This window comes from Ceratotherium simum, chromosome 1 (assembly GCF_057802395.1).
Source record: "Ceratotherium simum simum isolate JZ-2026a chromosome 1, ASM5780239v1, whole genome shotgun sequence".
In the NCBI taxonomy this organism is placed as follows: domain Eukaryota; kingdom Metazoa; phylum Chordata; class Mammalia; order Perissodactyla; family Rhinocerotidae; genus Ceratotherium; species Ceratotherium simum.
In genome coordinates this window covers 1,569,150-1,596,664 of record NC_141900.1, presented here as the reverse complement: position 1 = coordinate 1,596,664, position 27,515 = coordinate 1,569,150, and the positions used below count along the sequence as shown (strand labels likewise).

At 55.8% G+C, this 27,515-nt stretch overlaps 1 protein-coding gene across 7 annotated transcripts; it reads right to left on the bottom strand.

Moving 5' to 3' along the window:
* Positions 1-2,169: 2,169 nt before the first annotated feature.
* On the bottom strand, positions 2,170-19,393 carry ZMIZ2 (zinc finger MIZ-type containing 2). Of its 7 annotated transcripts, none has more exons than XM_004438336.3 (19): positions 19,336-19,393; positions 12,649-12,783; positions 12,369-12,483; positions 11,819-12,021; positions 11,376-11,568; positions 10,858-11,118; positions 10,527-10,682; positions 9,754-9,831; positions 9,383-9,551; positions 8,586-8,730; positions 8,300-8,510; positions 7,528-7,633; positions 7,141-7,298; positions 6,450-6,517; positions 5,409-5,477; positions 4,885-5,129; positions 4,191-4,360; positions 3,868-4,107; positions 2,170-3,091 (listed from the first exon to the last, which is right to left on the bottom strand). In XM_004438336.3, exons 2-19 carry the CDS (start codon positions 12,696-12,698, stop codon positions 2,984-2,986), a joined length of 2,745 nt encoding a protein of 914 aa, XP_004438393.1. In that variant the 5' UTR covers positions 12,699-12,783; positions 19,336-19,393; the 3' UTR covers positions 2,170-2,983. The 7 variants fall into 7 exon arrangements, with proteins under 7 accessions (XP_004438393.1, XP_087285232.1, XP_087285187.1 ...); XM_087429106.1 differs by having other exon boundaries at positions 12,649-12,786; positions 19,336-19,351; XM_087429061.1 differs by lacking the exon at positions 19,336-19,393 and adding an exon at positions 18,971-19,078.
* Positions 19,394-27,515: the final 8,122 nt, after the last annotated feature.

The window sequence follows — 27,515 nt, the reverse complement described above, 5'->3', positions numbered from 1 at the left end:
CTAGTTCCTTCAGGTGTAGGCTTAGGTTAATTTGAGATCTCGCCTCTTTTTAAAGATTTTATTTATTTTATTTTTTCCCTCCAAAGCCCCAGTAGATAGTTGTATGTCATAGCTGCACATCCTTCTAGTTGCTGTATGTGGGACTCGGCCTCAGGATGGAGGGAGAAGTGGTGCCTCGATGCGCACCCGGGATCCGAACCCGGGCCACCAGCATTGCAGCGCGCGCACTTAACCACCAAGCCACAGGGCCGGCCCAACTGTCTCGCCTCTTTTTAAATGTAGACGTTTACAGCTATAAATTTCCCTCTTACCACTGCTTTCACTGCATCTCGTAGGTTTTGGTATGCTGTTTTTGTTTTCATTGGTCTCAAAGTATCTTGTAATTTCTTCTTTGACCCTGTGGCTGTTAAAGAGTGTTGTTTAATTTCCACATATTTGTGAATTTTTCAGTTTTTCTTCTGTTATTGACATCTAGCTTCATTCCACTGTGGTCAGAAGATACTTTGTATGATTACAATATTTAAAAATTTTTTTTTTTTTTTGGTGAGGAAGATTGGCCCTGAGCTACCATCTGTGTCGATCTTCCTCTATTTTATACGCGGAACGCCACCACAGCATGGCTTGATGAGCAGTATTTAGGTCCATGCCCAAGATCTGAACCCACAAACCCAGCGCCGCCAAAGTAGAGTGTGCAAACTTAACCACTATGCCACCAGGCCAGCCCCATCAATCTTTTTAATTTATTGAGACTTGTTTTGTGGCCTAACATGTGATTTCTCCTGGAGAATGTCCCATGTACACTTCAGAAGAATGTGTATTTTGCTGCTGTCAGGTGTAGTGTTGTGTGTTTAGTTGGCTTTTTGGTTTTTAAATTGTGTAATATTTGGCACAGACATAATATACAACATACAAAGCATCATAAAGCGAAAACCCATGAAGCCACCACTTTCCTTGAGGATGGGAACATCACCAACACCTTCCCTCTTCCCCAGGCACGCCCTGTGCCAGCCCCACAGGGAAGCATTTTGGCTACTTTTACTCCCTTTTTTCCTTATTTTAGCACATACACAAATCCCATAAATTTGGTGTTGTTTCATAAAAACGGCATCATACTGCCTGAACCTCCATACCTTGCTCTTTTATCCCACAGTGTTTGAGGGGAGTCCATGGTGAGGTCAGGGCTGTAGTCCCTGCTCCACTGCCCTGACCCCGTGGCACAGCCACCCCTCAGTCCTTTATCCATCCCTCTGCCCGTGGACTTGCAGCCTTTTGCTTATCTCCATCTCGATTTCTCCATTCCACCCAGGTGCCCCCAGACTTGTAAGAGGCTGAGGTGCACTGAGGCCCAGGAGATCACACTACTGGGTGGCACCCTCAGTCATGATTCCCACCCCCCCCACCCAAAAAGGAGGGCCCACCCTGGGTGGGCTGTGGATCGGGGAGAGCACTCTGCTGGGCTTGCGCGAAGGCTCAGCCAGCCACTCATCCCCGGGCTAGGCTTCTGGGCAAACCCTGGGGGCCTGCACCCCGGGCCTCCTTGCCCCCCGCAGCGCAAGGCACAAGGCTGCTCCTTGTTTTTCTCTGCTTCTGCTCTGTTGGCCAGAAAAGCTGGGAACAGGCTGCAGAGGGTCCTGAAATGTCAACGGGCAACTCAGAGCTGCCCAGAGCCTGACCACCATCCTTGCTTCTGGCATCGCGTGGGGCAGGGGACAGGCCTCAGGCCTCGGGGGCAACCGCCCACACCACGGGGCTCATAAGCCTCTCCTGCTGGATGAGCAGGCCCTCAGGGTAAGGAAGAGGGGCCTCCCCCACCCAGCACACAAACTGTTGGTGGCAGGAGCCACAGCCTAGGGCTACGCCCCACGGGCTTCCCAGGAGGGTCCAAAGCCTGCCAGGCCTTCATACCAGCCCCTCGGGAGGCCCCTGGCCTGACAGCTGGCTCCCCACCCCACGCATGCCCACACAAGGTGACACGGTGGCAGATGTGCCTCCCGGCCCTGGTGACACCAAACAGCACTCCAGCCTAAGCCAACTTGGAAAATTCCAGGGACAAGGAAATTCACAGCAGGGCGGGAGTAGCTGGCCTTTGGCTAGGACCAGGGAGCCCCGCCCAAGGGAGGGAGGGGACGGGGACTCAGGGGAGCAGGAAGGAGGGACTCGCTAGGCCTGTCTCAGGGAAGTCCTTTAATAGATGGGCAGAGAGGGGACACAACTCGCCGGGGTCGATGAGTGCGGTCACCCAGGGTGGACACAGGAGAGGTGGTTTAAAAAACACGGCAGGAGTAATTCTTCACTTTCACCGACAAGGGCCTCGAGGGAACGGCCCGCTGGAGGACTTGCACATGGAGCTGGCTCTGAGCCTCTGGTGGGTGGAGTCTGCTGCCCCCACGGCCTTCCCCGGAGCTGCCTGCGCAGGACGGGGGCCTCGCTGCACGGGGGACTGCTGCCCACAGCCTTAGTGTTTCTACACTATGTACATCATTGTGCTTTGGAGACCCCACCCCGCAGCGGAGGCCTGTGCCCCAGGTGGAAGGAGACCCCACTCGGTAGGCTGGGGGACTCAGGCCCAGGACAGAGCAGCCCCACTCCTCACCGGCCCACAGGCCGAGGGGTTGTGGAAACAGGAGGGTCCACGGGACACAAGATGCAGGCGGGTGGGAACAGGCAGGGGTGGGAGCCCAGTGGCAAGGCCACCAGGTGTGCGTGGACTGGCCAGGGCAGAGCGAAGCTGGGCTCAGATTGGGGTGGGGCTAGGCATCTCATCAAAAACCGTTCTGCAGCAGCCAGCAGGTGGGGCCGCTGCCTGGGGCCCCTCCTCCCACACCCAGCTTCAGGAGCCAGGGGGCTGGGCAGGCTCTGACTCCAGGTATGTGGGTGGGGAGGGGCAGAGGAGGGCCACTGGTGCCAGGTGGAGCTGGGCTGGAGGAGCAGGGCGTGGTGACATCTGTGGGCATGTCCCCGCCAGCAGGCCGAGACAACAGGATCAGTTGTTCTCAAACAGAGAGAGCAGGTCGTCATTGCTGTTTGTGGGTAGGTCAGGCGGGCCCAGGTAGGACAGCAGCTCATCGGGGTTGGTCAGTTCTGGCAGCAGCTGAGGACAAAGCAAACACGTCGGCAGCTCTCACCTGGGACCTGCCACACCCTTGCATGGCTGCTCAGCCACCGCATCCCAGCCAGGTCCCCAAGCCCAGCAGGGATGTAGAGTGCCCCCTCCCCGACACAGGCCCAGCACCAGAGCCCTTCAGTCTGCACAGGGGCTCTCATTGCAGAAGTCTGCTCTGTGACCAGGAATCACTCATGACAAGGTGTCCAAGCATAACACAGGACACGCAGCGCCTGCCCCAAGTGGCTGAGTTGCTCACGGCACACACAGAACCATGAGAGGACCCCCCATGTGAACAGGGTGAACGCAGGAGCTGGAATTCCTCTCCCTAGGATTTTCTGCTTTGAGATGCTCTAATTTTTTTCATGTTGAACTTTGTATGTCGTTTATTACAGTTGAGGGACCGTCACCCGTCTTTTACACACTGATTTTGGCTCACACACCACCTGTTAGTCAGACAGGTCAAATCAGACCCTAAGGCCAGTGTTGTCAGCTGCAAGCTCAATCTTCTTGGGGACTCTGCACACGCCATGGCGCCCAGGTCCCCAGAGTCAGGCGCCCGGACACAATTACCCCACGGCTACTCCAGGTACCTGACACTCGTCAACAGAAGAGCTGACATCTGACCAGCCCTCCCTTCGTCTGGAAGTCACTGAAGTGTCAGTGCCCTCTCCTCTATGAAACCTGCGGACTCTGGGGATGACGGACAAGCTGCCCCCAGCCCTGGCTCCCATGCACTTCTTAGCGTGGGGCCTGGTACTCACGTCTAGGGCTGGTTCCGGGGCCTCGCCCGCGCCAGACATGGGGGGGCCCATCACGCCTGTGGCAGTGTTGAAGGCCAGGTCGCCTACAGGACCCGAGCTCAGTGGGCCCAGGGGCTGCCGGGACGCTGGAGGAGGGTTTGGATGGTGCAGCTGGGGCCCTGGGGGACCTCCAAGGTTGGGGGCATGCAGCCCCGGAGGCCCGGAATTGTGGGCCGGGTCCAAGTGACCCGCTGGTGCCATCTGAGGAAGGAGAGAAGAACCTGGTAAAACAGCTCAGGGGCTCCCTGAGGGACTGCCCCTCAACCCCTCAGCTTGGCACTGACCTGGCCGGGGAGGCAGGGGGCAGACTTTTCTGGCGTCAGGAGGCTGCTGGGAATGTCGGACTGGTAGGAGATGGGAGGTGGCCCTGGGGTGAACTCAGGAAGGGTCGGGGTGCTAGGTGTGGTGGGTGGGAAGGAGTCAGGGAAGGTCCCGGGTCCCAGGAAGCTGGAACCTGAGAGAGGAGAGCCAGGTCTTGGGTGAGGGCCGGGGGTGCTCATGCTGGCAGAGCAGCCAGGAGGGCAGGCTTCTGTGGCACGGGAAGGACATGCAGCGCTCACCCACAGATAACATCGGAATTTATGGAAGTCGCTATTCTGAAAAGAGCATTTCTTCTCATCGCTGCCGGGGAAAGTGGCCTCATGACATTGCTAGGAGGCCATGAGGGAACAGGAATGGGACCCGCCACACCCAGACACACTACATGTGGGGTCAGATGGGGCCAGTCCACAGAAGTGTGCCAACAGACAGCCCCTTGTTCCAAACCACTGGGGAAGATGGGTGCAGCTACAGCTGGAGGCCCTGCTGCCCAACCCCACTGGCATGGCTGAGGCTGTGCCTACACAGCCATGTCCCCAACCAGCCCCCCAGGTGTGTGGCCCATGCAGTGACACCTTCACAGGTACCAGACTGATCTGGAGAGGGCGGATCATCTGCCCAGGGCCATCCGAGTTTTCAGGCCAGGTCCGCTGTACTCACCCTGGCTGGGGTAGTCGCCGGGGGCCGGGGCCGAGGGGGGCTGCAGGGGGGCGAAGGGGACGGCACCAGGGCCCAGGGCAGCTATCATCTCCATCACGCTGGGCATGAGCACATGGGCGGGGCTCACGGTGCGACAGCGTTTCAGCACCGGCCCGTCCGGCTCCTCTTTGACATGAACATCGGGCTTCACTGGCACCGGCTTCCAGCTGCACGTGGGGTCGATGGTGATCTCCTCATAGTCGGAGCTGGGCGGGGACACACAGAGGCTGGTCACCACTCGTCCTGCTGCCTCTCCTGGCCCTGGGGCAGTTTCTAGGCAGACCTTCCACTCAAATGCATGTGGCCACCTAGCATGTTCCATGTGCCCCATGGTCAGATGCCGGGCCCAGGTCAGACATGGATTCCACCCATGGCCTGGAACTGAGTCCACTCCATGGTGGATCAGCAGGGGGCATCTCCCCACCTGTCCTGGGGCTGCTCTCTGTTGACCACAGACACTGGGGTGGCAGGAAGAGGAGACTTACTTCTGAATGTAAATGAGGATGCCCAACATGTACTGGTCCACCTCCAGGCCCTCCAGCAATGCTGTCTTGCTGTAGAAAACAAAGGGGACATGGCTCAGAGGCCTGGCCCATCTCATCCTGGGCACAGACTCTGTCACTTCTCAGCTGTCATCCTGCACAAGGCTGCCCAGTGTAAGATGACCCCGGGGGAATTACCTCTGTGTGAGGTGATGGTGTGAGGTGACCCTGCGTGAGGTAGCCCTGTGTGAAGTGACCATATGAGGTGACTCTGTGTGAGGTGGCCCTGTGTAAAGTGACTATATGAGGTGACCCTGCGTGAGGTGGTCCTGTGTGAAGTGACTATACAAGGTGACTCTGTGTGAGGTGATCCTGTGAGGTGGCCTTGTGTGAAGTGACTATACAAGGTGACCCTGTGCGAGGTGGCCCTGTGTGAAGTCACTGTACAAGGTGACTCTGTGTGAGGTGATCCTGTGAGGTGGCCCTGTGTGAAGTAACTATGTGATGTGATTCTGCGTGAGGTGGCCCTGTGTGAAGTGACTATATGAGGTGACTGTGTGAGGTGACCCTGTGAGGTGGCCCTGTATGAAGTGACTATATGAAGTGACCCTGCGTGAGGTGGCCCTGTGTGAAGTGACTATACAAAGTGACTGTGTGAGGTGACCCTGTGAGGTGGCCTTGTCTGAAGTGACTATACGAGGTGACCCTGTGTGAGGTGGCCCCGTGTGAAGTGACTATACGAGGTGACCCTGTGTGAGGTGGCCCTGTGTGAAGAGACTATATGAGATGACTCTGCATGAGGTGGCCCTGTGTGAAGTAACTATGTGAGGTGATCCTGTGTGAGGTGGCCTTGTGTGAAGTGACTATACGAGGCAACTCTGCGTGAGGTCTCTGCCCTGAGCACCATCCTAGTCTGTGCTGTGACCCCAGCACCCGGCTTGGGTATTTCTTGACGCTGTTGGAAAGAAATGCCCATGGCAGCCTCCGAGGGAGTGCCGCCATGCCCCCAGCACATGCGGTGAGGACCGTCTCTAGGACACTCACTTGCACACAGGGCACCTCCAGGTCCCCCGCTCACAGTTGAGCTGTAGGTACGACTCCAGGTCGAAGCACTGCGGAGATGGGGAGAGAGAGAGTTTCTCACACTGGGCCTGGGGCAATCTGGCCACACCCTGTGATCCAGCCAGGCGGCTTCAGGAACGCAGGACTTATTGACTTGCGTGTTTGAGAAGCCACATGTACCAGGGTTTCACTGTGGCATTGTTCTAATAGAGCGAGACTAGAGACAGCTCATGCAGCCCTCACTGGGACTGGAATGCCACATGGGCAAAGCAAGAATCGGGCAGCTGCGCTGATGAGGAGCTACCTCTGGGATATGGTGTTGAAAGAAAAAATACAGTGCAGAGCAGTGCGTGCCACTTAGGAAACCACAAAGGTGGAGAGGTGTGCATGTACTTGTCCACATGCATATTGTTTCTGCAGAGACAGAAACTGAGGTGATGCTCCTGGGGGTGGGCAGGAAGAAGACTGCATTTAAGATCGGAAGCCCATGAATGCAGTAAAATGGTTACCATACTTAGAAGAAACAAAAGCCAGTCTGAGGACAGCAGGGGAGCCAGGCCACCTGCCCAGTGGCCAGCCTGTCCTGTCACCTGCCGGCCAAGGTGATCAGAGTCCACACCTGCTAAAGATCGTTAAACAGTGGAAGTTCAGGCAAGGCAAGGTGACCACCCACCTGTATGTGGCGACAGTCATGACCTCTGGCGGGGAGCTGGATCCTGCGGAAGGTGATGGGGCACTTGAGAGACACCTTGATGGCCGTCTGCTCCACCCCATCCTCTCCATTGGGCCCAGGGGTGCCGGGGATGGTGCCACTGCTGAAGTTCCGCTTTACTGACATCAACAGAGGAAAAGACTTGAGTAAGAGGCCACCAAGCGGGACCCATCACTGCTAGCTTAACAGCTCCAAGGCGCCATCTAGAGCTGATTGCTGTCCCCCTGTGCAGAGTTCCCGCCCCAGAGGAGACAGACTTGTCTGACACGGGACGTGCCACGTGGAGCAGGGCCCCAGCAGAGGCGCAGGCTGGCTGCCCAGTAGCCAGAGAATGTAAGGGCCGCTTACTCTTGGTGATGCAGTGCTCGGCAGGCAGGAGGCGCTTCTTGAGGAGACCCTGCAGCACTGAGCGGACAGAGGGCCGGTGCACCAGCTGCAGCACGAAGAGGTGGGACTGCAACAGGAAGACACAAGTCAGCATGCCAGGGAAATGCAGGTCAGGCCGGCTGCGCTCCTCAGGCAGCCTGTCCCCTTCTCCCCCAGGGAGCCCAGGTGACCCTGGCAGGCCAGCCCTGGCCCAAGCCTAGCCCTATCTGTAGAGCTCACTGTGCCTCCTGCACCAGTTGTTCAACCATAGCCTCTCTGTTAATACAATCATTCAAGAGCCCCTGCCTGCAGCCTCCACCGTCACCCATGCTGGGTGTGAGCCAAGACGCCCAAGCCCGCAGAACTGTGTCAGGGTGACCCTGTCTCGGCTCCCTCACACCCAGGCTGATCAGCGCTGCCCGGCTAAGCGCTCTGTCTCTTCTAGTCCCAGATCTGCCTGGGCCCTGCGGCCTGCTGAGATCCAGTGACTCCTTAACAAGGATTCAGGGCCAGCCGGGGACTCAGGACTCCATGAGCTTCCTCCCAGAAAGATGCGGGCTCGGCTCGGTTTCTCTTACATGATTAACGAGAGCGTCAAATCTAGTTCCTGGAACCTAACTGGGAAGCAGCGAGGGTGTATTTAACTGGGTCCCTTCTCTTAAAGGGCCAGGAGAACAGACTGAACAGGAAACCACTGGTGGGAATGAGCAGAACCAATGCCTTTTTCTCCAGCAATGACGCCCAGGGCACTCACGCAGCAACAGGCCGTGACGGTGATCTGGATGGTGTTGCGGCCCGGCTGGCACACGTGCTTCAGGTACAGGGGTTTGTGAGAGGTCTTGTTGTCGCCGCGCTCGATGGTGAGTGGGGTGGCGTTGACGCTGACCTGCACCGAGGCCGGCCAGTTGGTGTTCATCTGCCGGTCCTCATGGTGGTAGCACTTGAACTGCAGCTCCAGGTCAGGCCTGTGCAGGGAGGATGGACGCTGAGAGCGAGGCGGTGGTGCAAGGGGCCACACAACAGGGCAGGCGCCTGCTTACCTCAGCATCAGGGTCTTGTAGACGGAGTCTCGGAGCTGGAAGGCGTGGTTGCTCACAGCCAGGTTGTGCTGCAGGCGGAAGGGCTCCAAGACCACCCCGTCCCGCACGGGGAAGGTCAGCCGCAGCTCATCACAGGGGCCACTGCCTGGGAGCAGGCCACGCCAGTGTAAGCAGGCCACCTGCACCCCAGCAGCTCACAGAGGGCCACCAGGCTGAGGCCTGCCCTCATCGCCATCACAGGGATGGCAGTGAGGGGAGTGCGGCCCATCCTCCCCTTCCACAGGGCTGGGATTTGGGCAGCATCTCTCCTGGGACCCTGGGCTCGGTTGTCCCCTCCAACGGTAATAGGATCTTGGTATCTGCCCTTCAGTTCTGCCTCAATTTCCTGGCCCAGTGTCTTCTAACTTATGACCAGACAACATGACCCCCAACCCAGAAAGAAGATGCTTCTGGTGCTTTCAGAGGGGGTGGAAGGCCAAGGAGGTGTGAATGGCCACCTGCCTCACCCTAGCCCTGGAACTAGGGTTTCAGGACTCCAACTTCTACTGCAATCGTCTCCCCAAAAGCAGGGATTTGAACCAGGAGTAGGCTTCAGGGGGCTCATAAATCCCCTGAAATTACACACAAAATTTTGTGTGCATGGGTATTTTTCTAGAGAGATCTACACCTCGAACAGATTTGCAAAGAAGTACATGAATAGAAGATAAAGCTGAAGGCTCCTTGCTCCCCATGTTCCCCACAGGACTCTGGAGTCCTGGGACTGCCGCCCACCCGTCCTGAGAACAAATGACACTCACCCAGGGGTGATGAGTGCAAGGAGCTCACGCTGGGCTTGAGGTCAGGCAGGAAGGGAGACTTGACCTCCTGGCTGGTGGATATGTAGGGGACGCCGCTGCTGGGAGTCATGGGTGGCGTGGGGCTCCCCGGCAGTGGGGAGCTGGGGTAGCCAGGGATGGAACGGGTCGGCTGTGGATCGAGCAAACAATCAGGGCAGAACAGTGGACAGGTGGAGTTTGTTCCTGGAGCCCTGGCTGGGAACGGTCACAGAAAGGGGCAGGGGGAGCCCCAGGGGTGCCTGGCTGGGTGCCCACACTTCTTCCTGTCTGGGCACCCTCTCTCTACACGCCTACCTAGTGAGCCTCCCGCCCATCTGCCCTGCCGCCCATACCCCACTCAGGCCGGGCTGGCTGTAGCTGACGCTCCCCCCGTTGAAGCTGGCGCCCTGCCCGTTGAACTGCTCTGTGGGCTGCAGGAGAGAAAACCACGTGTACCTGGGGCTCCAGCCGGCCCCCCAGCCAGGCCCCTGGACTGCACCCTAGGAGAGGGCTGGGGGCAGGGAGCCCACCACACACACAGGTCCTGGCCTTTATTTTCTTCTTTATATACTTTTTATGTTTTCCAAATAATCTACAGGGAGCACTTACTGATTTCATAATTTTAAAAAATTACCACTACACAAAAAGAGGTGACCACACACATCAGAGGGGTTTACAGGAAAGCCACAGAGGCTGAAAGGACACAAAAGCACACATCTCCTCCTCTCCCCACTCCAGCGGCACTGCCACCACCCAGGCTCCTCCCCCCATGCACTCCCGAGGGGCCTGTCCCCTCACTGGGCTTCTTTGCAGCAAGCAGAGGGAATGGGGATACTTTTCCATAAAGGACATTCAAGTGGCTTAGGTACCTGCCTGCTGCTCCCTACACCAAATTTCTACTGAGATATATGAATCTCATAGAGGGTCCTTTCAGAGTTAGACCCCTCCCGCGAGTTGCCCTGCACTGGTCAGGACCCCTGTGAAGCTCTTGGCTGCTTGGTCACCCTAAGCACACGCAGGCCCACTCCCCAGCCAGCCTAGAATGCTCGAGGTCCGTCTGTGTCCTGCAGCGCCTGGCACAGGGCCCACCAAGAGTGGCAGCAGGCCTGGGAGGAGCCAGCCCTACCTTGTAGTGCAGTCCTGAGGGACCCGAGGTGGACAGGGACTGGCTTACTCCCTGCTGCAGGGGCAGCCGGTGCCCGGGGAAGGAGGAAGGGGCAGGGGGCTGCCCGGGCCCAGGTGTATACTGGCCTCCTGGCAGGTACTGCTGCCCTGGATATACCTGAAAGAGGAAGGATGCAAAATGCCCAGGGGAAGAACAGGTATCAGGGAAGCCAGTTCCCCAGGAGGGACAGCAGTGCCCCCCATCAGGCAGGGCCACTTCTCTCTCACATACGGATGCCCGACCTCACCATGGCTCGGATGGCGCTCAGGGTTAGGGAGGCCCAGACACTCACCTCACTGGAGTAGGCTCTCTTGACCCCCTGCCGGGGCAGTGGCTGGGCCTGGGGAGGCCCAGGGTACCCGTGGGGCAGGCGCTGCCCTGCGTACAGGGACGCCATGCCTGCTGCCCGGGGTGGGTTCATGCCCATGGGGCTCATGCTGGAGGGGCCCATCAGCCCTCCCACGCTGGCAGGGTTCATGCTGCTGGGGACGCTGGGACCCCGGGGACCTCCGTGCTGTAGGAACTGGCTGTTAAAAGACTGTCCGGCCCCCATCTGGGAAGAGAAGAAAGGACCCATCCAGGCCCCACCCACCACTGTGGGTGCTGGCCCTGTGCCCACCCTTTGCAGGCCACCCCCCAGGTCCTCTCCTCTCAGCAACTCACTCTTTTCCCACCCATCTCCCTCTCACTGGCTTCATCTTCACCAGCCCAGCACATTACATGCAGGTCCCCGACCCCAGCTGCCTGACTGGTCCCCGCCTTTCAGACCAGCACATGCGGGCCCACGTGGGAGGAGACGCTGGGCCTCACCGCTCCGTACTGGCTCAGCTCCTGGCTCTGCTTCTCCTGCAGGGCGGCCACGGTGGCCGTGGCCGTGGCGGTGGCGGTGGCAGCAGCAGCAGCCACGGCAGCAGCAGCTGCTGCTTGAGTGAAATCAGTGGAGGGTCGTGTGGGATGTGAGGGGAGGCCCAGGCCCCCTGGTCCCCCCGGGCCACCTGCATACCTGCAAGAGACACAGATTGCTCAGCTTAGAAGCGCTTCTTTGCCTGTCACCTGGGGGGCACACAGCACCTACAGGGAGCCCCATTCTTTTCCAGACACTCCCTCTTTAGCCATGGGAACCAGCGGGAGAAGTACAGAGATGCAACATTCAACAAATCGGTATCACGTGATTCCTAGGTGCCCACCAAGTTGGAAGCATCACCCCCAGAGGGGTCCTAGCACATCTACCAGGTGAGGGGGGTCTTGCTTACCCAGTGGTGAAGCTCGGGCCCCCAGGGTAACCCCCGCGGCCATACATCCCTGGCTGCACGTAGCCCTTGCTGGCGCCAGCCTCACCAAATGCCTGCTGTCCGAGGCACTGCGGGGAGTTCAGGGCAGAGCTGCCGCCTGCTATGCCAGGCATCATGGAGCTGCCAGGGGGGCTCCCTGCAGGGCCCATGGGGTTCCCCAAAACCTAGGAGGATGCAAGAATCACCAAAGGGAATCATCCAAACAACTTGCCTCATGTAGTGGCTCTAAAATGCTGGAAAGGACAGGCCTGGCAGGTGGGGGGGGGGGCAGAGGCGAGGGGGCGGGGGGAGGAGAGGAGAGGAAAGCAAGCAGGGGTACGGCGGCAGGAGCGGCTGCTCACAGGTAGGTGTGTGGAGGCCAGGTGAAGATAGGAGGAGAAAACCCCACGCCACGTGTGGAAGGAGAACTAGCCTCCAAGGACACGGGAGGGCCAGGAAGCCCTGGCTCCATTTCTCCCTGATCTGAGGTGGGCTCTGGCAGCTCTTGAGTGGGGCCCAGGTGAGGGCTCACCTGGCTCTGGGCCGCGTTGCCAACTCCCCACACGGTCGTGACCACAGACAGCGATCCTGCTGGCTGAGTGGCACTTTGTTGCCAAGGCACCGCCTCATAAACAAATGGACCATCACTGCAAGGAGCAAGGCGGGTGGGGAGGCTAGGGGTCAGGGGCCACAGGTGCCAACATTTTCCCACCTGGGAAGAACTGAAGGCTGGGAGCAGAGGGAACCCACTCCACCACCCCATCTAAGACCCTTGGGCCTGAGAGGGGAGGGCAGCAGGAGCCCCCACTCACCCATGTGGTGCGGGGGGCAGGGCAGGTTTCATGGGGTTCGTGGGGTTCATTGGCTTCCGAGCAGCCTAAAGGCCAGGTATGCAGGTGGCAGGAAGCAGCTCTCACTGGTGCTTACGTGGGACTCAGCTGCTCTGGCTGCTGGGACACGAGGGAAGGATGTCAGTGAAGATGCAGCTGGCAGACCCTGTCAGCAACGCGCAGGGCGGAGGGAGCCCTGAACACCAGGCCCCATCCTTCTTCTGCTCCGACTGATGGAGCGCAGGGCAAGGCAGGGTGAGACTGGGATCCCAGGGCCCACTCGGGCGGGTCAGGGCAGCCTGGCATCAGCCTCACCTTGCACTGCCCACCCTGGCAAACCTCTGCCCTCCCCAACCCTCAAACCTAGCCTGGAAGCCAGCATTAACCCTTTCTGGCCAGGCCCTGCCCCTAGAATGGCTCTGGAAGCAGACTTTCTTTTTTTTTTTTTTTTAAAGATTTTATTTATTCATTTTTTCCCCCCAAAGCCCCAGTAGATAGTTGTATGTCATAGGTTCACATCCTTCTAGTTGCTGCACGTGGGACTCGGCCTCGCGTTGGACGGAGAAGTGGCGCCTTGGGGCTTGCCCGGGATCCGAACCCGGGCCGCCAGCATCAGAGCGCACGCACTTAACCGCTAAGCCACGGAGCCGGCCCAAGGAAGCAGACTTTCTGATTCCAAATACTTTCTACACTCTCCCTCCTACACAAAGGGAACATCCATAAAAGCCAGGGAACATCCAGGACCCAACTGCCAGAACTCCCCACAAGGTCCTGGGTGGAGGCTGAGGCCAGAGCCAGTGGAGGACAGAGGACCAGCCCAGGGGCGCCGTCTGCTCAGGGTCTGGGGCTTGCTCACCCTGTGGATGGGGGCTCTGGAGGCCAGGGGCCAACAAGGTGAGCCATCCCCCAGCTTGGCCTGGGGGAGGGGCGTGCAGGACGCCTGCTGGAGCATCGTGTGGGGCCAGCAGCCCATCCCTAGCTGGCAGCTCCCCAGAGAGCACCTCCTCCAGGCACCAAAAGGGCGGCGTGCGCTCACTCCCATGCTCCAAAGCCAAAGGGGCTGCCTGGGGCTGATGTGGGTACAGGGGCCAGGCAGGGAGACTTGACCCCACAGGCTGCAATGACACCCACAGGGAGTTCCCAACAGGGCAGGGAACCCACCCTCCAGCGGGTGGAGGGTTGGCGGGCGCCCACAGACAAGGCAAGGGGCCAACAGGGACATGCAGTGGTGGCTGGTGAATGCTCGTGGCACCCAAGTGCCAATGCGGGGGGCTTCCTCCTACTATGTATCTTGGAAAACAAGTGAGACAGGGCCGGCTGATGCCAACACCCTGACACCCCCACGAGCAAGCCCTACACCGACAGGGCCTAGGGCTCTTGCTGGCACCCCAGGGCCACCTTCCACATCCCCCTTTGCCTGGTCTAATCAGAGGCATGCCCACTACGGTTCTCAGGGGGTACCCAGGGAGGCTCCGCCCTCTAGGTGTTGCGTTCTGCTCCTCGGACTGCAAGGCCTCACACACACAGACACGCCCCTGGGGCAGGCTAACCTCTCGTGGTCCAATCCCGCCACTCCAGCAAGGCTCACATTCCTCAGTGCTGACCAGGGACCTCACGGCCAGTGCAACCCGAGGGAGGCAGGATTACCACTGCATCCACTGCAAATACAGCCCTGGAGACGCAGCGGGGTGAGCCCCTCTGCAGGTGAGGGTTACAGTGGGGGCTGCAACTCGGGCCCACTGGCCCGCCACAGGCGCCTCTGCCTTGGGAGCTTGGGGACCTCACCTGGCCTTCCCCTCACAGAGCACTGAGGTAAGGGGCTCAGGAGTCACAGCAGAGCCAGGGCTGGGAGGGAAGGTGGCCCATCAGGTGAGAGGGAGGCAGTCGGCACGCCTGCCCACCTCCCATCTGGTGAGGCCCCTCCCAGAGGGATCGGGCCCCACCCAGGAGGCAGAGGCAAGTGCCCAGGCAAGGGAAAGCTAGCGTCCCCGGTCCCCACTGCCCGACTCTGGGATGGTGACACTGGGGGAGGACCTGCCAACAGCCAGAAACTCCTCCCCAGTCCTGCCTGGTGGGGCCTGGAGCAACATGCAGGGTTTTCAGGACTCAGAATATAGGTGGGCTAATCCAGACTGTGGTGTTGGCAGAGGGACAGACTCATAGGTCATTGGAACAGACTAGAGAACCTGAAACAGACCCACACAAATACGCCCAACTGATTTTTGACAAAGGTGCAAAAACCACGCATTGGAGGAAGAACAACCTTTTCAACAAACGGTGCTGGAACAGCCAGACATCCACAAGCAAGGGAAAATAAGGATCCAAACCTCACATCTCATACGGAAACCAACCGGAAATGGGTCACAGATTCAAACACAAAACCATAAACCTTTAGGAAAATACATAGGAGAAAATCTTCAGGATCTGGGGCTATGCAAAGAGTTCTTAGATATGACTCCAAAAGCACGATCCATAAAAGGAAAAACTGAAAACTTTTGCTCTGAGGAAGACTCTGCTAAGAGGATGAAAAGACAAGCTACAGGCAGCAAGAGATATTTGTAAGCCACATATCTGAGAAAGGACTAATATCTGGAATACATAAAGAATTATCAAACTCAAAAGTAAAAAAAAAACCCAATTAGAACATGAGCAAAAGACATGAAGAGACATCTCACTGAAGAGGACGTACAGATGGCTAATAAGCCCACGAAAAGATGTTCAACATCATTGGCCATCAGGAAAATGCAAATTAAAACCACACTGAGACATCACTACACACCTACCAGAATGGCTAAAATAAAAAATAGTGACACTACCAAACGCTGGCGAGGACAAACAATCTCTCACACACTGCTGGTAGGAACGTAAAATGGTGCGGCCACTCTGGAAAACGCTTTAGCAGTCTCGTAAAACTCAGTATGCAACTACCATACGACCCAGCAACTGCACTCCTGAACATTTCTCTCAGAGGAACATAAGCTTACGTTGACATAAAAATCTGTATGTGAACGTTTATAGCAGCTTTGCTCCTAATAGCCAAAGAATGGAAACCCAGATGTCCTTCAGGGGTGAAGAGTTAACCAACTGTGGTATGTCCACAGCCTGCAGGCATAAAAAGGGTGAGCTCCTGATACAGGCACCAACCTGCAGGAACCTCCAGAGAAATCATGCTGCGTGGAAAATGCCAGTCCCTGAAGGTTACACACCGTATGACTCCTTTATATAACATTCTTGAAATGATGAAATTGTAGAAATGGAGAGCAGGGGCCAGCCCCGTGGCTTAGTGGTTAGGTGCGCGCGCTCGGCTACTGGCGGCCCAGGTTCGGATCCCGGGCGCACACCGATGCACCACTTCTCCGGCCATACTGAGGCTGCGTCCCACATACAGCAACTAGAAGGATGTGCAACTATGACATACAACTATCTACTGGGGCTCTGGGGAGAAAAATGGAAAAAAAAAAAAAAAGAAATGGAGAGCAGACTAGTGGTTGTCAGGGGTTAAACGGGGGGAGGAGGGAAGCGGGTGTGAACATAAAAAAGCGAGGATGGAAATATCTGTATCTCAACTGTATGGATGTAGTACCTTGGTGGGATCCTCTACCACAGTTTTGCACGATGTTACCATGGGGGAAACCAGGTAAAGGATACAAGGGCTCTCCGTGTTATTTCTTACAACTGCATATGAATCTATAATTCTCTCTCCAAAAAAACTTAGTTAGAAAACCACCACCAGCAGCCCTCTCTCTCCACAGAGATGCCATGGCAATCCTTTCCCACCCCAAAGCTGGTTGGGTTGGCCCAGCCCACTTTGCTGTCCCAGAAGCAAGGGGCAGGGAAGATCAGGAAGAAGACAAGTCCCAAGGCAGATGGTGTTCCATTCAGAACTGCCGGCGCCAGCTCCTCTCCAGCGCCAGCACACCAGAATCACCTGGAGTGCTGGAGACAAGACTGCTCAGCCCCACCCCTAAATCAGGAGGATGGGGTGGGGCCTAAGACTTGCAATTCTAACACGTTTGCAGGTGATGCTGCTGCCTGGTCCACAGTTTGAGAGCCTTGGGGAGCCGGGGAGGAGGGGGGACAAGGTAAGGGCCTCTCTGGAGGCTGCTGGTCTGGAGCCCGAGGCAGGCTCCTACATCACATGGGTCTGGGGAATTCCACCCCTGCAACTTCTCTGCTGTGGACGAGACCACAGACATTTCCAGTTCCCGGTGAGCTTACTGCGAGGGCGGTGACTTCCTGGCTTCCTGCTGAGCTCCTGAACTAAGTCTGATCTCCTCCCTGAGAACACCCTGCACTCTCCAGACCGGGTATGACCCTCTGCTCCTGACGAAGGGAGGGGCATGCTGTGAATGCGGACCCTCCACCCACCTCCTGGCCTCAGAGGCAGAGCTGGGAAGGAGCCCAAGAATGTGCAGGGCCAGTGCGGCCTCTGGTGGCTTCCTGCTGGCCGGAGGCTCTCCCTGTACACCAACTCCAGCTGGAAGCCAGGACCCCTCAGCATAACTGCCCTGGCACAAGGTTAGTCTAGAAGCCACATGGCTTTCTAGGAATCAGGTCACATCCTCCTCCAGAAAAAGAGCTACAGACACCTCACTACCCAGACCCCTCTTCCCTGGGACCTTGGAGTAGCTGCACCTGTCTCCTGTCTGCCAACCAAAGGCAGATGTTAATGTGGGTCAACCTTCTTCCACCGCCACTCTGTCCCCCCTGCCTGGTCATGCAGGAGCAGCACATCCCACAACAAGCCACCCGACCCCAGGAAGACAGCCCCCCTCCACGGTCACAGAGCAGCAAGGAGCCCACGGTTCCAGGGACAGGCCCAAACCAGAGGAACACTGGAGTCAAATGGGCTCAGAGAAGAGAGAAATGACAGCTCGAAGCAGGAGGACACAACTGTGGGGGTTCGCATGCTCAGGTGGCTGGAAGTCCTACCCTTCTACCTACAAGACCACAACACTGACGGGCTTAAGTGCTGGAGTTCATCCAAAATACCCAGAAATGAGCATTTACGAATGGCCCAGGTGCGGGACATTTCAAAGAACCACGAAAGGCTTTCACTACTTGAGGCCTCACTTTACAATGCATAAAATGGGTACATGGTGGCCATCCCAGGACCGAGGAGAGGGGAGGACACATGACCACCTTATGTCATCAGCCTTGGCTTCCATCCTGGACACAGGTGCTAGTGGACACTCCACGGGGAGGCCTGGCTGTCCTTGGAAAGCAATCCAATGATCAGGAGTCCTCCCTAGGCATATCCTGCTCTCCTTCAGGAGTCGCTCTGAACCTGTCATTCATTATCTCACCTTCCTCTTTCCTGATTTCTATTTCAAGTTTGTAACTACTCCTTGGGCATGACAAGTCCCCAAGGCCAGTACCCCCTGGGTGAGGTTACGAGTCCCTCATTTATACTGCTATCTCTCAAGCTTCTTCAAGGGAGGCCCTCTGGTTCTAGCATGCCAGGATTTGGTGGGTAAGTCTGTGTTCACCCTATCCGTATCCATCACTGTCTTATAGCTCGAGTCACATGTTTTGTGTATGTCCCCATGAAATCTTCTGGGATAATACAAATGACTTAAACACATAACCATGGGTGTTCTGCAACTATGGGCAAGAAAGCACGGGGAAGCGGGGCAGGGCGGAGGAGCGGCGGAGGAGGAGAGTGGGGAGAGAGCGAGATGGGGGCGCAGGTCAGAGGGGGAGCAAGATGCAAGAGCAGGATGGGGGAGCTGGATGGGGGAGGTCAGAGGTGGGGCAGATCAGGGGGGCGTAGGTAGGGGGGCAGGACGCGGGGACTAGGGCAGACACCTTCCCGCCTGGGCTTCAGTATATCCCGTTTGGAAACGGGTATCGCCACCGAAACCACGGCGGGGCTGAAGGGTCAGCGTCGCCGGCCGCGGAGCGGATCTCTGCGGTACACTCATCACCGTACCGGCGGGCGCGCACGGCCCGGAAAGTGAGCCCACTGGCCACAGCGCGAAGTGGAGGCAGCGTGACCAGGTCCGGTGAGGGCCCGGGTCAGCCCCTCGCCCAGGAGGACGCCGGGGCCGCGCACACCCCTCGGGCCCCTGGCTGGCTTCCGGCCGGCCCAACAAAGGCGCAGGTGAGGGCTCGGCCGGCGCACACGGGGCCGCTCGGCCCAGCACCACGACACACGCTGGGCAGGTGCGGCAGGTGGGCAGCAGGGCCGACTCCAGCCCCCCGGGGCCCCGCCGGAGAGCCGCAGCGCCGGGCCGGGGGCGCGCACCTGCCCGCCGCCCGCACCTGCCGCACCTGCCGCCCCCGCGGCCCCCGGCCCGCTCACCTCCGCCCGGCCCGGTCCGGCCCTCGCCGCCGCGGCCCCCGGCCCCCGCCGCTCCATGCGCTCAGCTCGCCCTCCGCGCCGCGCGCCGCCCCAGGGCCGCCGCCACCCGCGCCATCGCGCTGCCGCCCGCTCCGAGGGCACAATGGAGCCGCGCGCCGCTCATGCATATGCATGACGCCGCGCGTCGGCCCCGCCCCTAGGCCAGAGCAGTGGAGCCCCGAGCCAGCGTTCGGGCGGGGGCGGCCGCAGACCTGCGCGGGCCAGGGCGTCGGGCCGGGCCGGGCCGAAGCCGGAGGATAGAGAGGGAGGGAGGGAGAGCGGGCGAGCAGGCCGGGGGTGGCCTGCGTCCCCCGCCCTCTCCACACCTTTCCGAACGCTGCATCCGCGGAGCCACCCGCTCTTCCTGCTCGCTCTCCACCGGGGCGGGGCGTATGGGGCGGGGCCACGACTGGGGCGTGGCCACGGCGGGAGGGCGGGGCCTGTCGGGGCGGAGGAGGCGGAGCCGGGGAGAGGGTGAGGCCAGGGCTAAGGAGGCGGGGCCAGAGCATAGGAGGAGGGGCCGGGGCGGAGGGGCGGGGCCTCGGAGCTGGGCGGGGCGGGCGGGGTAGGCGGAGGTGATCAGCTGTCAGCGGATTGCTTTTGCGAGGGGTCTTGTAAGGAAAACTTCGCTGAACCAAACAAGTCACTTCCCTGGCTGCTGTTCCTTCTTTCCACACCCGCCCCGTGGAAACGTCCTTCAAGTCGCTCTTGAGTTCTAGCCAGATGAAGCAGCCTCTTTTTGATCACTGGTACCTTTCAATGTTATTATCACCGTTTAAGTTATTCTCGACTTTTTCCTACCCTCCCTTTTGGAAGACCACATTCTCCCGATTACCCACAATTAATTTGTGTGTGTGTGTGTGTGTGTGTGTCCTAAAATACACATAAAATTTACCATATTAACCATTATTAAATGTCCAGTTCAGTGGAATTAAGCACATTCACATTGTTGTGCGAACATCACCACCATCCATTCCCAAAACTCTTCATCATCCCAAATTGAAACTCTGTCTCCATTACACACTAACTCCCAGCCCCTCCCCCAGCCCCTGGCACCCACCGTTCTACTTTCTGTCTCTATGAATCTGACTACTCCAGGGACCTCACATAAGTGGAATCATGCAGTATTTGTCCTTTTGTGATGAGCTTGTTACACTGAGCATCATGTCCTCAAGGTTCATCCACATTGCAGCGTATGTCAGAATTTCTTCCTTTTTAGGGCTGAATAATATTCCATTTTATGTGTAGACCACATTTGTTTATCCATTCCTCCATTGATGGACACACCACAATTAATTTTTAATATTGTTGAAATTTCTTCCCTCAAGACTGTCTGAATCCTGTGCTCTGCTTCTTTTGAGAACCATTAGTTCATTGAACAAATACAGTGGACCTGCTGCCAGCCAGGCAGTGGTCTGGGCTCTGAACACTGGTCTGTCTCTAGTGACCATGACAGTAATGCCTCTCCACCCCCAGCAGAAGGACAGAGGGAAGGAAGTGACTCACCAGGTAACAATGTGTCCATCAGGAGGAAGGTTAGGAAGAAAAATAAAGCAAGACCAGAGGATGGGGATTGATGGGGAATGGGGGAGGATTCTCTGGAGAGCCAGCCCGAGAAGAGACTCACATGAAGGGGGAGGTGGGGACCATGGGACCCTGACCCTCTTCTGCCTCCAGGAGGCTCTGAGTGTGGGGGAGTTGCAGGCATGTTCCTGGAGGAGGCCAGAAGTTGCTGCACCAGGGTCTGAGTCTGAGCCTTGCAGGCAGCTCTGTCACCTCCCCAGTCCAACGCCTGCCCCAGTGCCCCTGGGAGATGCCGTTTGGTGCATCCTTTCCATCCCTTCTAGATAGTGTTTTCATCTTTGACTATATGGATTGTTAGAAAGGTCTTCCTTATTTACTGGAGAAAATCTGCCTCCCTAAAACCTTCCTTCTATAATTGCATAAAATGAGAAGCCTCACTTGCGTATTTGACAGCTCTTCAAGTATTAGAAGAAACTTCTCATTCCTCTGTAATCTTCTGGTAGAGGACAAATGCGTCCAATTCCTTAAGTGTTAATGGCCACATGATTTCCAGACCCCATACTGACTGGCCACCCTCCTTCAGATGCATGACAGTTAGACAATATCCTTTTTAAAATCTGACACAGGGCCGGCCCTGTGGCTTAGCGGTTAAGTGCGCGCGCTCCGCTACTGGCGGCCCAGGTTCGGATCCCGGGCGAGCACTGATGCACGGCTTCTCCGGCCATGCTGAGCCCGCGTGCCACATACAGCAACTAGAAGGATGTGCAACTATGACATACAACTATCTATTGAGGCTTTGGGGGAAAAAAAAGGAGGAGGATTGGCAATAGATGTTAGCTCAGAGCCGGTCTTCCTCAGCAAAAAGAGGAGGATTAGCATGGATGTTAGCTCAGGGCTGATCTTCCTCACACACACACACACACAAAAAAGTGACACAAAGAAGGGAACACAATATTCCAAAGGAGGCCTGCCTAGCACAGCATTATGGGGCTTCTCTGAGTCTACTCTCTCCTGCAGTTAACTTGGCATAAACCTGAATTTGATTTTTACCCAGGACCCTCAGTTATTATGAACGGCTGCTAAGCATGCAAGTTTTACCTATTGTCAACTTAAAAAACTAACTTTAAATAGAAAAAAACTGCCTCTTCTTTGCATACAAGTAATATATTCTAATTGCAGAAAACACAGAGAAATTTTCATAATAAATCGAAACCTTCCACCATCCAAATGTTCAGAGATAATACCTGTTAATTTTTTGGCCTATTTTCTCCCAGATGGTTCTCTTTGCATATCTTTATGGTTTGGAGATTATGGCATATATGTGATTTTGTATCCTTATTTTTTCACTCTACTAACAAATATTTCCCTTCTTATAAACATTATCTGTGATGCTCATAAAATAAACGCTGTGAAGATTTATATACAAGGACGTTTGCTGTGGCATCATCTATGATATTGAAAAACGAGACACCAGTTGCATCATTCACTCACACGTTGTTGTTGAGCTTCTATTATTTGCCAGACACTGTTCTCAGTACTGGAAATACGGCAGTGAGCAAAACAGACACGAATCCCCGTTGTGAAGCTTCCATTGGTAAGTTCAATTCTTGTAGGTAATAGTTAAGTAGAACACACCCATAGGTTGGAATTTATGCAGCACCTCAAATCACATTTTTGAAGAATGTTTTATTGTGTGATAAGATATTCACAATTTGCTAAGTGAAAAACAGGATACAAAGTTGTATGATGCCAACATAGTTTCTAAAAAAACACTTATGGAGCAGGTGGTCTTCCCACAGGCCACTAATTCATTACGAGTGGACAAAGGTACTTTTACAGTAAACACATCGGTCAGACACCAGCTTAACCAAATAACCAAGTCAGCAGCACCAAGTGTGGGACCAGCCAACACTCTGTGCCTTCCGTCAGATGCTGAGAGAAAGGACACAGAAACCCCCAGGTGGAAGTTCCAGCCTGAAATGTGCAGCCCGAATCTAACCATAAGAAAACCGCCAGACAAATCAACACGGGAGTCGGCCTCTGGAACTGGCCTAGACGCTTAGAGAATGTCAGGCCTGCGGAGATGGTCTAGACCAGGGGAGAGCAGAATGACGGAGAAGCAGAGCCAATGCCAGGATCCTCTATTGGGCTCTGGATGGGGGAAGACACATTGTTGGGACACTGGTGGAAATCTGGATATGGCCTAGAGATGAGATAATAGCAGTGGATGGCTGTGACCTTCCCTCGTGTAGTGGCCGCATTGTGGGCTTGGGAGAATGCCCTTGTCTTAGGAGACTGTCAAGGAGACGTATTCAAGGGTGAAAGGTCACGAGATCAGCAACTAAGGCCCCACAGTAAACCAAAACAACAGAGTGTGTGTAGAGAGAAAGAAATGTGGCAAAGCAGTAGTAGGGGAATCTAAGAAATGACAGGAAGGAAATGCACCAAAACATGAATAGGGTGCATTATTTTTAGATTTGGTAAAACCGATTTAAAGTTCTTTAAAATACTCTGATGACAGCCTACTTTATCTTCCACTGTAACATGATTACAGCTGTAGGCGGTAGGAAGGTTCACCTCGGCTTTCGGGAGTACTGACCCACCGGAGTGAGGGGACCGCAGCCCGGAGCCGCTGTCAGACGCGCAGGGTGACATGACGCTGCCTAGGTAGGCTGTAGGAGGATGCATATGTCTCCCAGGAACACTGAGACATGGCGACTGGCAGGCTGGTGGCGGACAGAGGATAGAGCTGGCCTGGTCCCCAGGGGCTACGTTTTCACCAGCGTCTACTTGGCCATCAGGGAGGTGGGGGCGGGCAGGGGCTGGGCTGGCCGGTCCTGGCACCTTCGCAGCAGGGTCATTGTGATGGGGCAGGTTGGGAGGATGGGATTGGGTCTCCTGGACATAGTTTTGTTTTCTTTGTTGCAAGGATCCCGGAGATGTTCTCCAAGTTGTTTATGAAAGAGCTCCACCCCTACCACAGGCCCCACCATCAAGCACCACCCGCAGCTGCACGCCAGGCCCCACCCCCAGTCTCCACCCCAGGCCCCACCCCTAAGATCCACCTCAGGCATCACCCCCAGACCCCAACTTCAGGCCCTGCCCCCAAGCCCCACCCCAGGCCCCACCCCTAAGACCCACCCCCAGGCCCCACCCAGGCCCCACCCTAAGACCCACCCCTAAGTCCCACCCCAGGCCCCACCCCCAGGCCCCACCCCAGGCCCCACTCTAGGCCACCCCCAGGCCCCACCCCTAAGTCCCACCCCAGGCCCCACTCCAGGCCCCACCCCGGCATCACCCCCAGGCCCCACCCATAAGTCCCACCCCCAGGCCCCACCCCAGGCCCCACCCCTAAGTCTCATCTCAGGCCCCACCCCAGGCCCCACCCCTAAGTCTCATCTCAGGCTCTACCCCCCAGGCCCCATTCCAGGCCCCCACCTCAGGCTTAGCAAATTGTATTAGTTTAAAAATAACATTGTTTTTTCTTTGTCACAAAAGTAATATATATTCATTGTAAAAAGTAAAAATAGGCAAGTAGAATAAAATAAAATTTGCTGCGATCTCCCCGACTAGAAAAAACTGTTTTTGATGTATGTCCTTTCCGTATTACGTGTGTAATTCTCCCTCCAACAGCAACAGACCTCACCACATGTGTTTATGTAAATGGGGCTGGGGGGCCGGCCCTGTGGCTTAGCGGTTAAGTGCTCGTGCGCCACTGCTGGCGGCCTGGGTTCGGATCCCGGGGGCGCACTGACGCACCGCTTCTCCGGCCATGCTGGGGCCACGTCCCACATGCAGCAACTAGAAGAATGTGCGAATATGACATACAACTGTGTGCTGGGGCTTTGGGGGAAAAAATAAAAAAATAAAAATTATAAAAATAAAAAAAAATAAATAAATGGAGCTGGGTCAACACCATCCAGACGCCTGCCACCACCCGGGGTCACTTGCCTCCTCCTCCACCAAGGGTCATTGACTCCCACCTCCACCTGGGGTCATCTGGGGCCACCCAGAGTCACCCACCTCCCCTCCACTCAGGGTCATCCAGGGTCACCAGCTCCCACCTCCACCTGGGGTCACTTAGGGTCTCCCAGGGTCACTTACCCCCACCTCCACCAACCCCCCAGCTTTCTCAGAGGCTCCACAAGGCTGCTCCTTCTGCCTGAGAGGTGCAGTCTCCTGGAGGACCCTCCACCTCTTCACCCACTGGCCCATGACCAGCAGGACTCTCATATTGCCCAGATCTCCAGATGCTTCCAAAGCCCCCAGCCCCTGGGGTCAGGCAAGGAGCTGACATCTGGAAGGAGAGGACGAAAGTCAGCTGCATCCCAGACCCCTGCTGGTGGTCACGGAAGGACCATCCTCTGCTGGCCCCTGGGCTTCCACGCCACAGGGTGGCACTCTTCAGCCGGGTCCTCCCTGAGCACTACTAGCTCAGCAGGTGCGGGTGGGCTGTGGGAGAGAGAAGGGGCAGTGTCCACACTTGCTCAGTCCCCAAAATGCCTGTAACACATGACACACTCCCACCAAGGTAGGGCCACCAGTAGAAACCTGTTGCCTGTTTCCATGTGACGTTTGCATCATTCCTAAGTATCTGCTCCCAGGCCCTCTAAACCCCCTCCATATGCAGACACTTGCTGCCTGGTCTCAGTTTACCTTTCTAACCACTTGCCTCAGGTGGCCCTGGGCACTGTCCACAGTGCCACCATCTTGGGCAACTCACCTTGCTCTTCTAGACGTTGACCACTGTCCCCACCTCTTCCTAACTCTCTACAGTGATCTTGCTCTTGTTTTGGAGGTAACAGGAGAGAAACTTCCACACGTGCCCACAACCCACATCCCCTGCCAAGCTGCACCTGCACCCAGGCACTCAGACTGCCCTGCTCTTGTCTGGGGCCTGATATCCCCTTCCTGCCTCCAGACATTGCTCCATGCAGCGGACTGAATGGTGGTCCCCAAAGGCATGTTCTCGTCCTAATCTCCAGAGCCTGTGAATATCACCTCATATGGCAAAATGTGTGACTAAGTTAAGGACTGTGAGAGGAGGAGTTTATCCTAGGTTATCTGGGTGGACCCTGAAAGCATCAGAGAGAGGCAGGGGGAGTTTAGAGACAGACACATAGACAGCCATGTGGAGCAGAGACTGGAGTGATGCTGCCACCAGCCCAGGAAGCTGGAAGTGCAAGGAAAGATCCTGCCGTAGAGCCTCCAGAGGCAGCATGGTCCTGCAGACACCTTGGTTTTGGACTTTGGCCTGCAGACTGTGAGAGAATGAATTTCTGTGGTTTTAAGCAGCCCAGGTTGTGGTCATTTGTTTCAGCAGCTGCAGGAAACTGACACACTCCTACACGTGCTCCCTGTGGTTCTCAGGGCCTTAAATATCTCCTCTCCTGCATCAGGTCCATTAGCGCCTCCCATGTAAAACTGGTGACTAGACCACCCTTCCAGGACAGCCTGTCTCCCTGAAGCCACCTCCCCTTTCTCTGGACTCACCGCCCCTCCCCCCTCCTCACTGGACACCTCCACTCAGCCTGCGCTTGCCCAGGGCAGCCGTGAGTGACCATCATCTCAGTGGTGCTTTCTCTGAGTGGAGATGGTGGCCAGCCCCAGGCTCAGTCCTCAGAGCCATCCTCTTCCCCACACGCACTCCACAGTGGCTCATGTGGCCCTGTAGCTTTGTCTATGTGAAAAGGACTCTCTCATGCATGTTGCCAGCCATCCTCACCTCCCTGAACCCCGGGCTTACCTGACATGTCCACTTCTCTTTCTGATACCAATCTCAACATGTCCACAATGGAACTCTGTATTCTCCACCCTGAACCTGTTCCTCCTGTGGTCCTCCTCTGCAGCGATCAGCACCTCTGTCCTGGCAGCTCTGGAATGCCACTCTCCACGTTGCATCCGCCACAATCCAAATCCAAACTCTTCTCACCATTTGACTGCTGCTACGCTGGCCCCAGCCCTGCCAGCTCTCTTTTTGTTCTTAAAAACATCTTGAGATCAATTCAGTTTCCTTACAGTTCACCCATATAAAGTGTAAAATTCAATGGTGTAACGTTTATTCAGAGTTATGCAACCATCACCACAATCAATTTGAGAACATTTTTATCACCCACAAGACAAATACCATACCCATTAGCAATCACTACCCATTCCCTTCCCCAGCCCCTGGCAACCAATAATAATCTACTTTTCTGTCCCTGTGGATTTGCCTATTCTGGATATTTCATATATATGAAATCATACAATATGTGTTTTTTTGTATCTAGCTGCCTTCACTTTATGTTTTCAAGGTTCATCCATGTTGTAGCATGTGTCAGTGCTTCATTCCTTTTTTAACGACTGAATAATATTCCATTATGTGGATGGACCTCATTCTGTTTATCCATTCATCAGCTGATGGACACTTTGGGTTGTTTCCACCTTTTGGCTATTATGAATAATGCTGCTATGAATGTTCATGAATGAATTTCTGTGTGGACATTACGTTCTAATTTCTCTGGGTATGTACCTAAATGTGGAATTGCTGGGTCATATGATAATTCTATGTTTAACATTTGAGGAACTGCCAGACTGTTTTCCACAGCAGCTGCACTATTTTACATTTCTACCAACTGTGCACAGGGTTTCAATTTTTTCCACATCCTGTGTCTTTTTTATTATAGTCATGCTAGTGAATGTGAAATGGTATCTCATTGTGGTTTTGAGTTGCATTTCCCTGATGACTAATGATGTTGAGCATCTTTTCATGTGCCTATTAGTCATTTGTATATTATAATTGGGTTGCCTTTTTATTATTGAGTTGTAGGAATTCTTTATATATTCTAGACACAAGTCCCCTATCAGATATATGATTTGGAAATATTTTCTCTCATTCTGTGGGTTGTCTTTTCACTGTTTTGGTGGTGTCTTTTGACTCAAAAAGTTTTAAATGTTTATGAAGTCTAATTTATCTATATTTCGATTTGTTACATATGCTTTT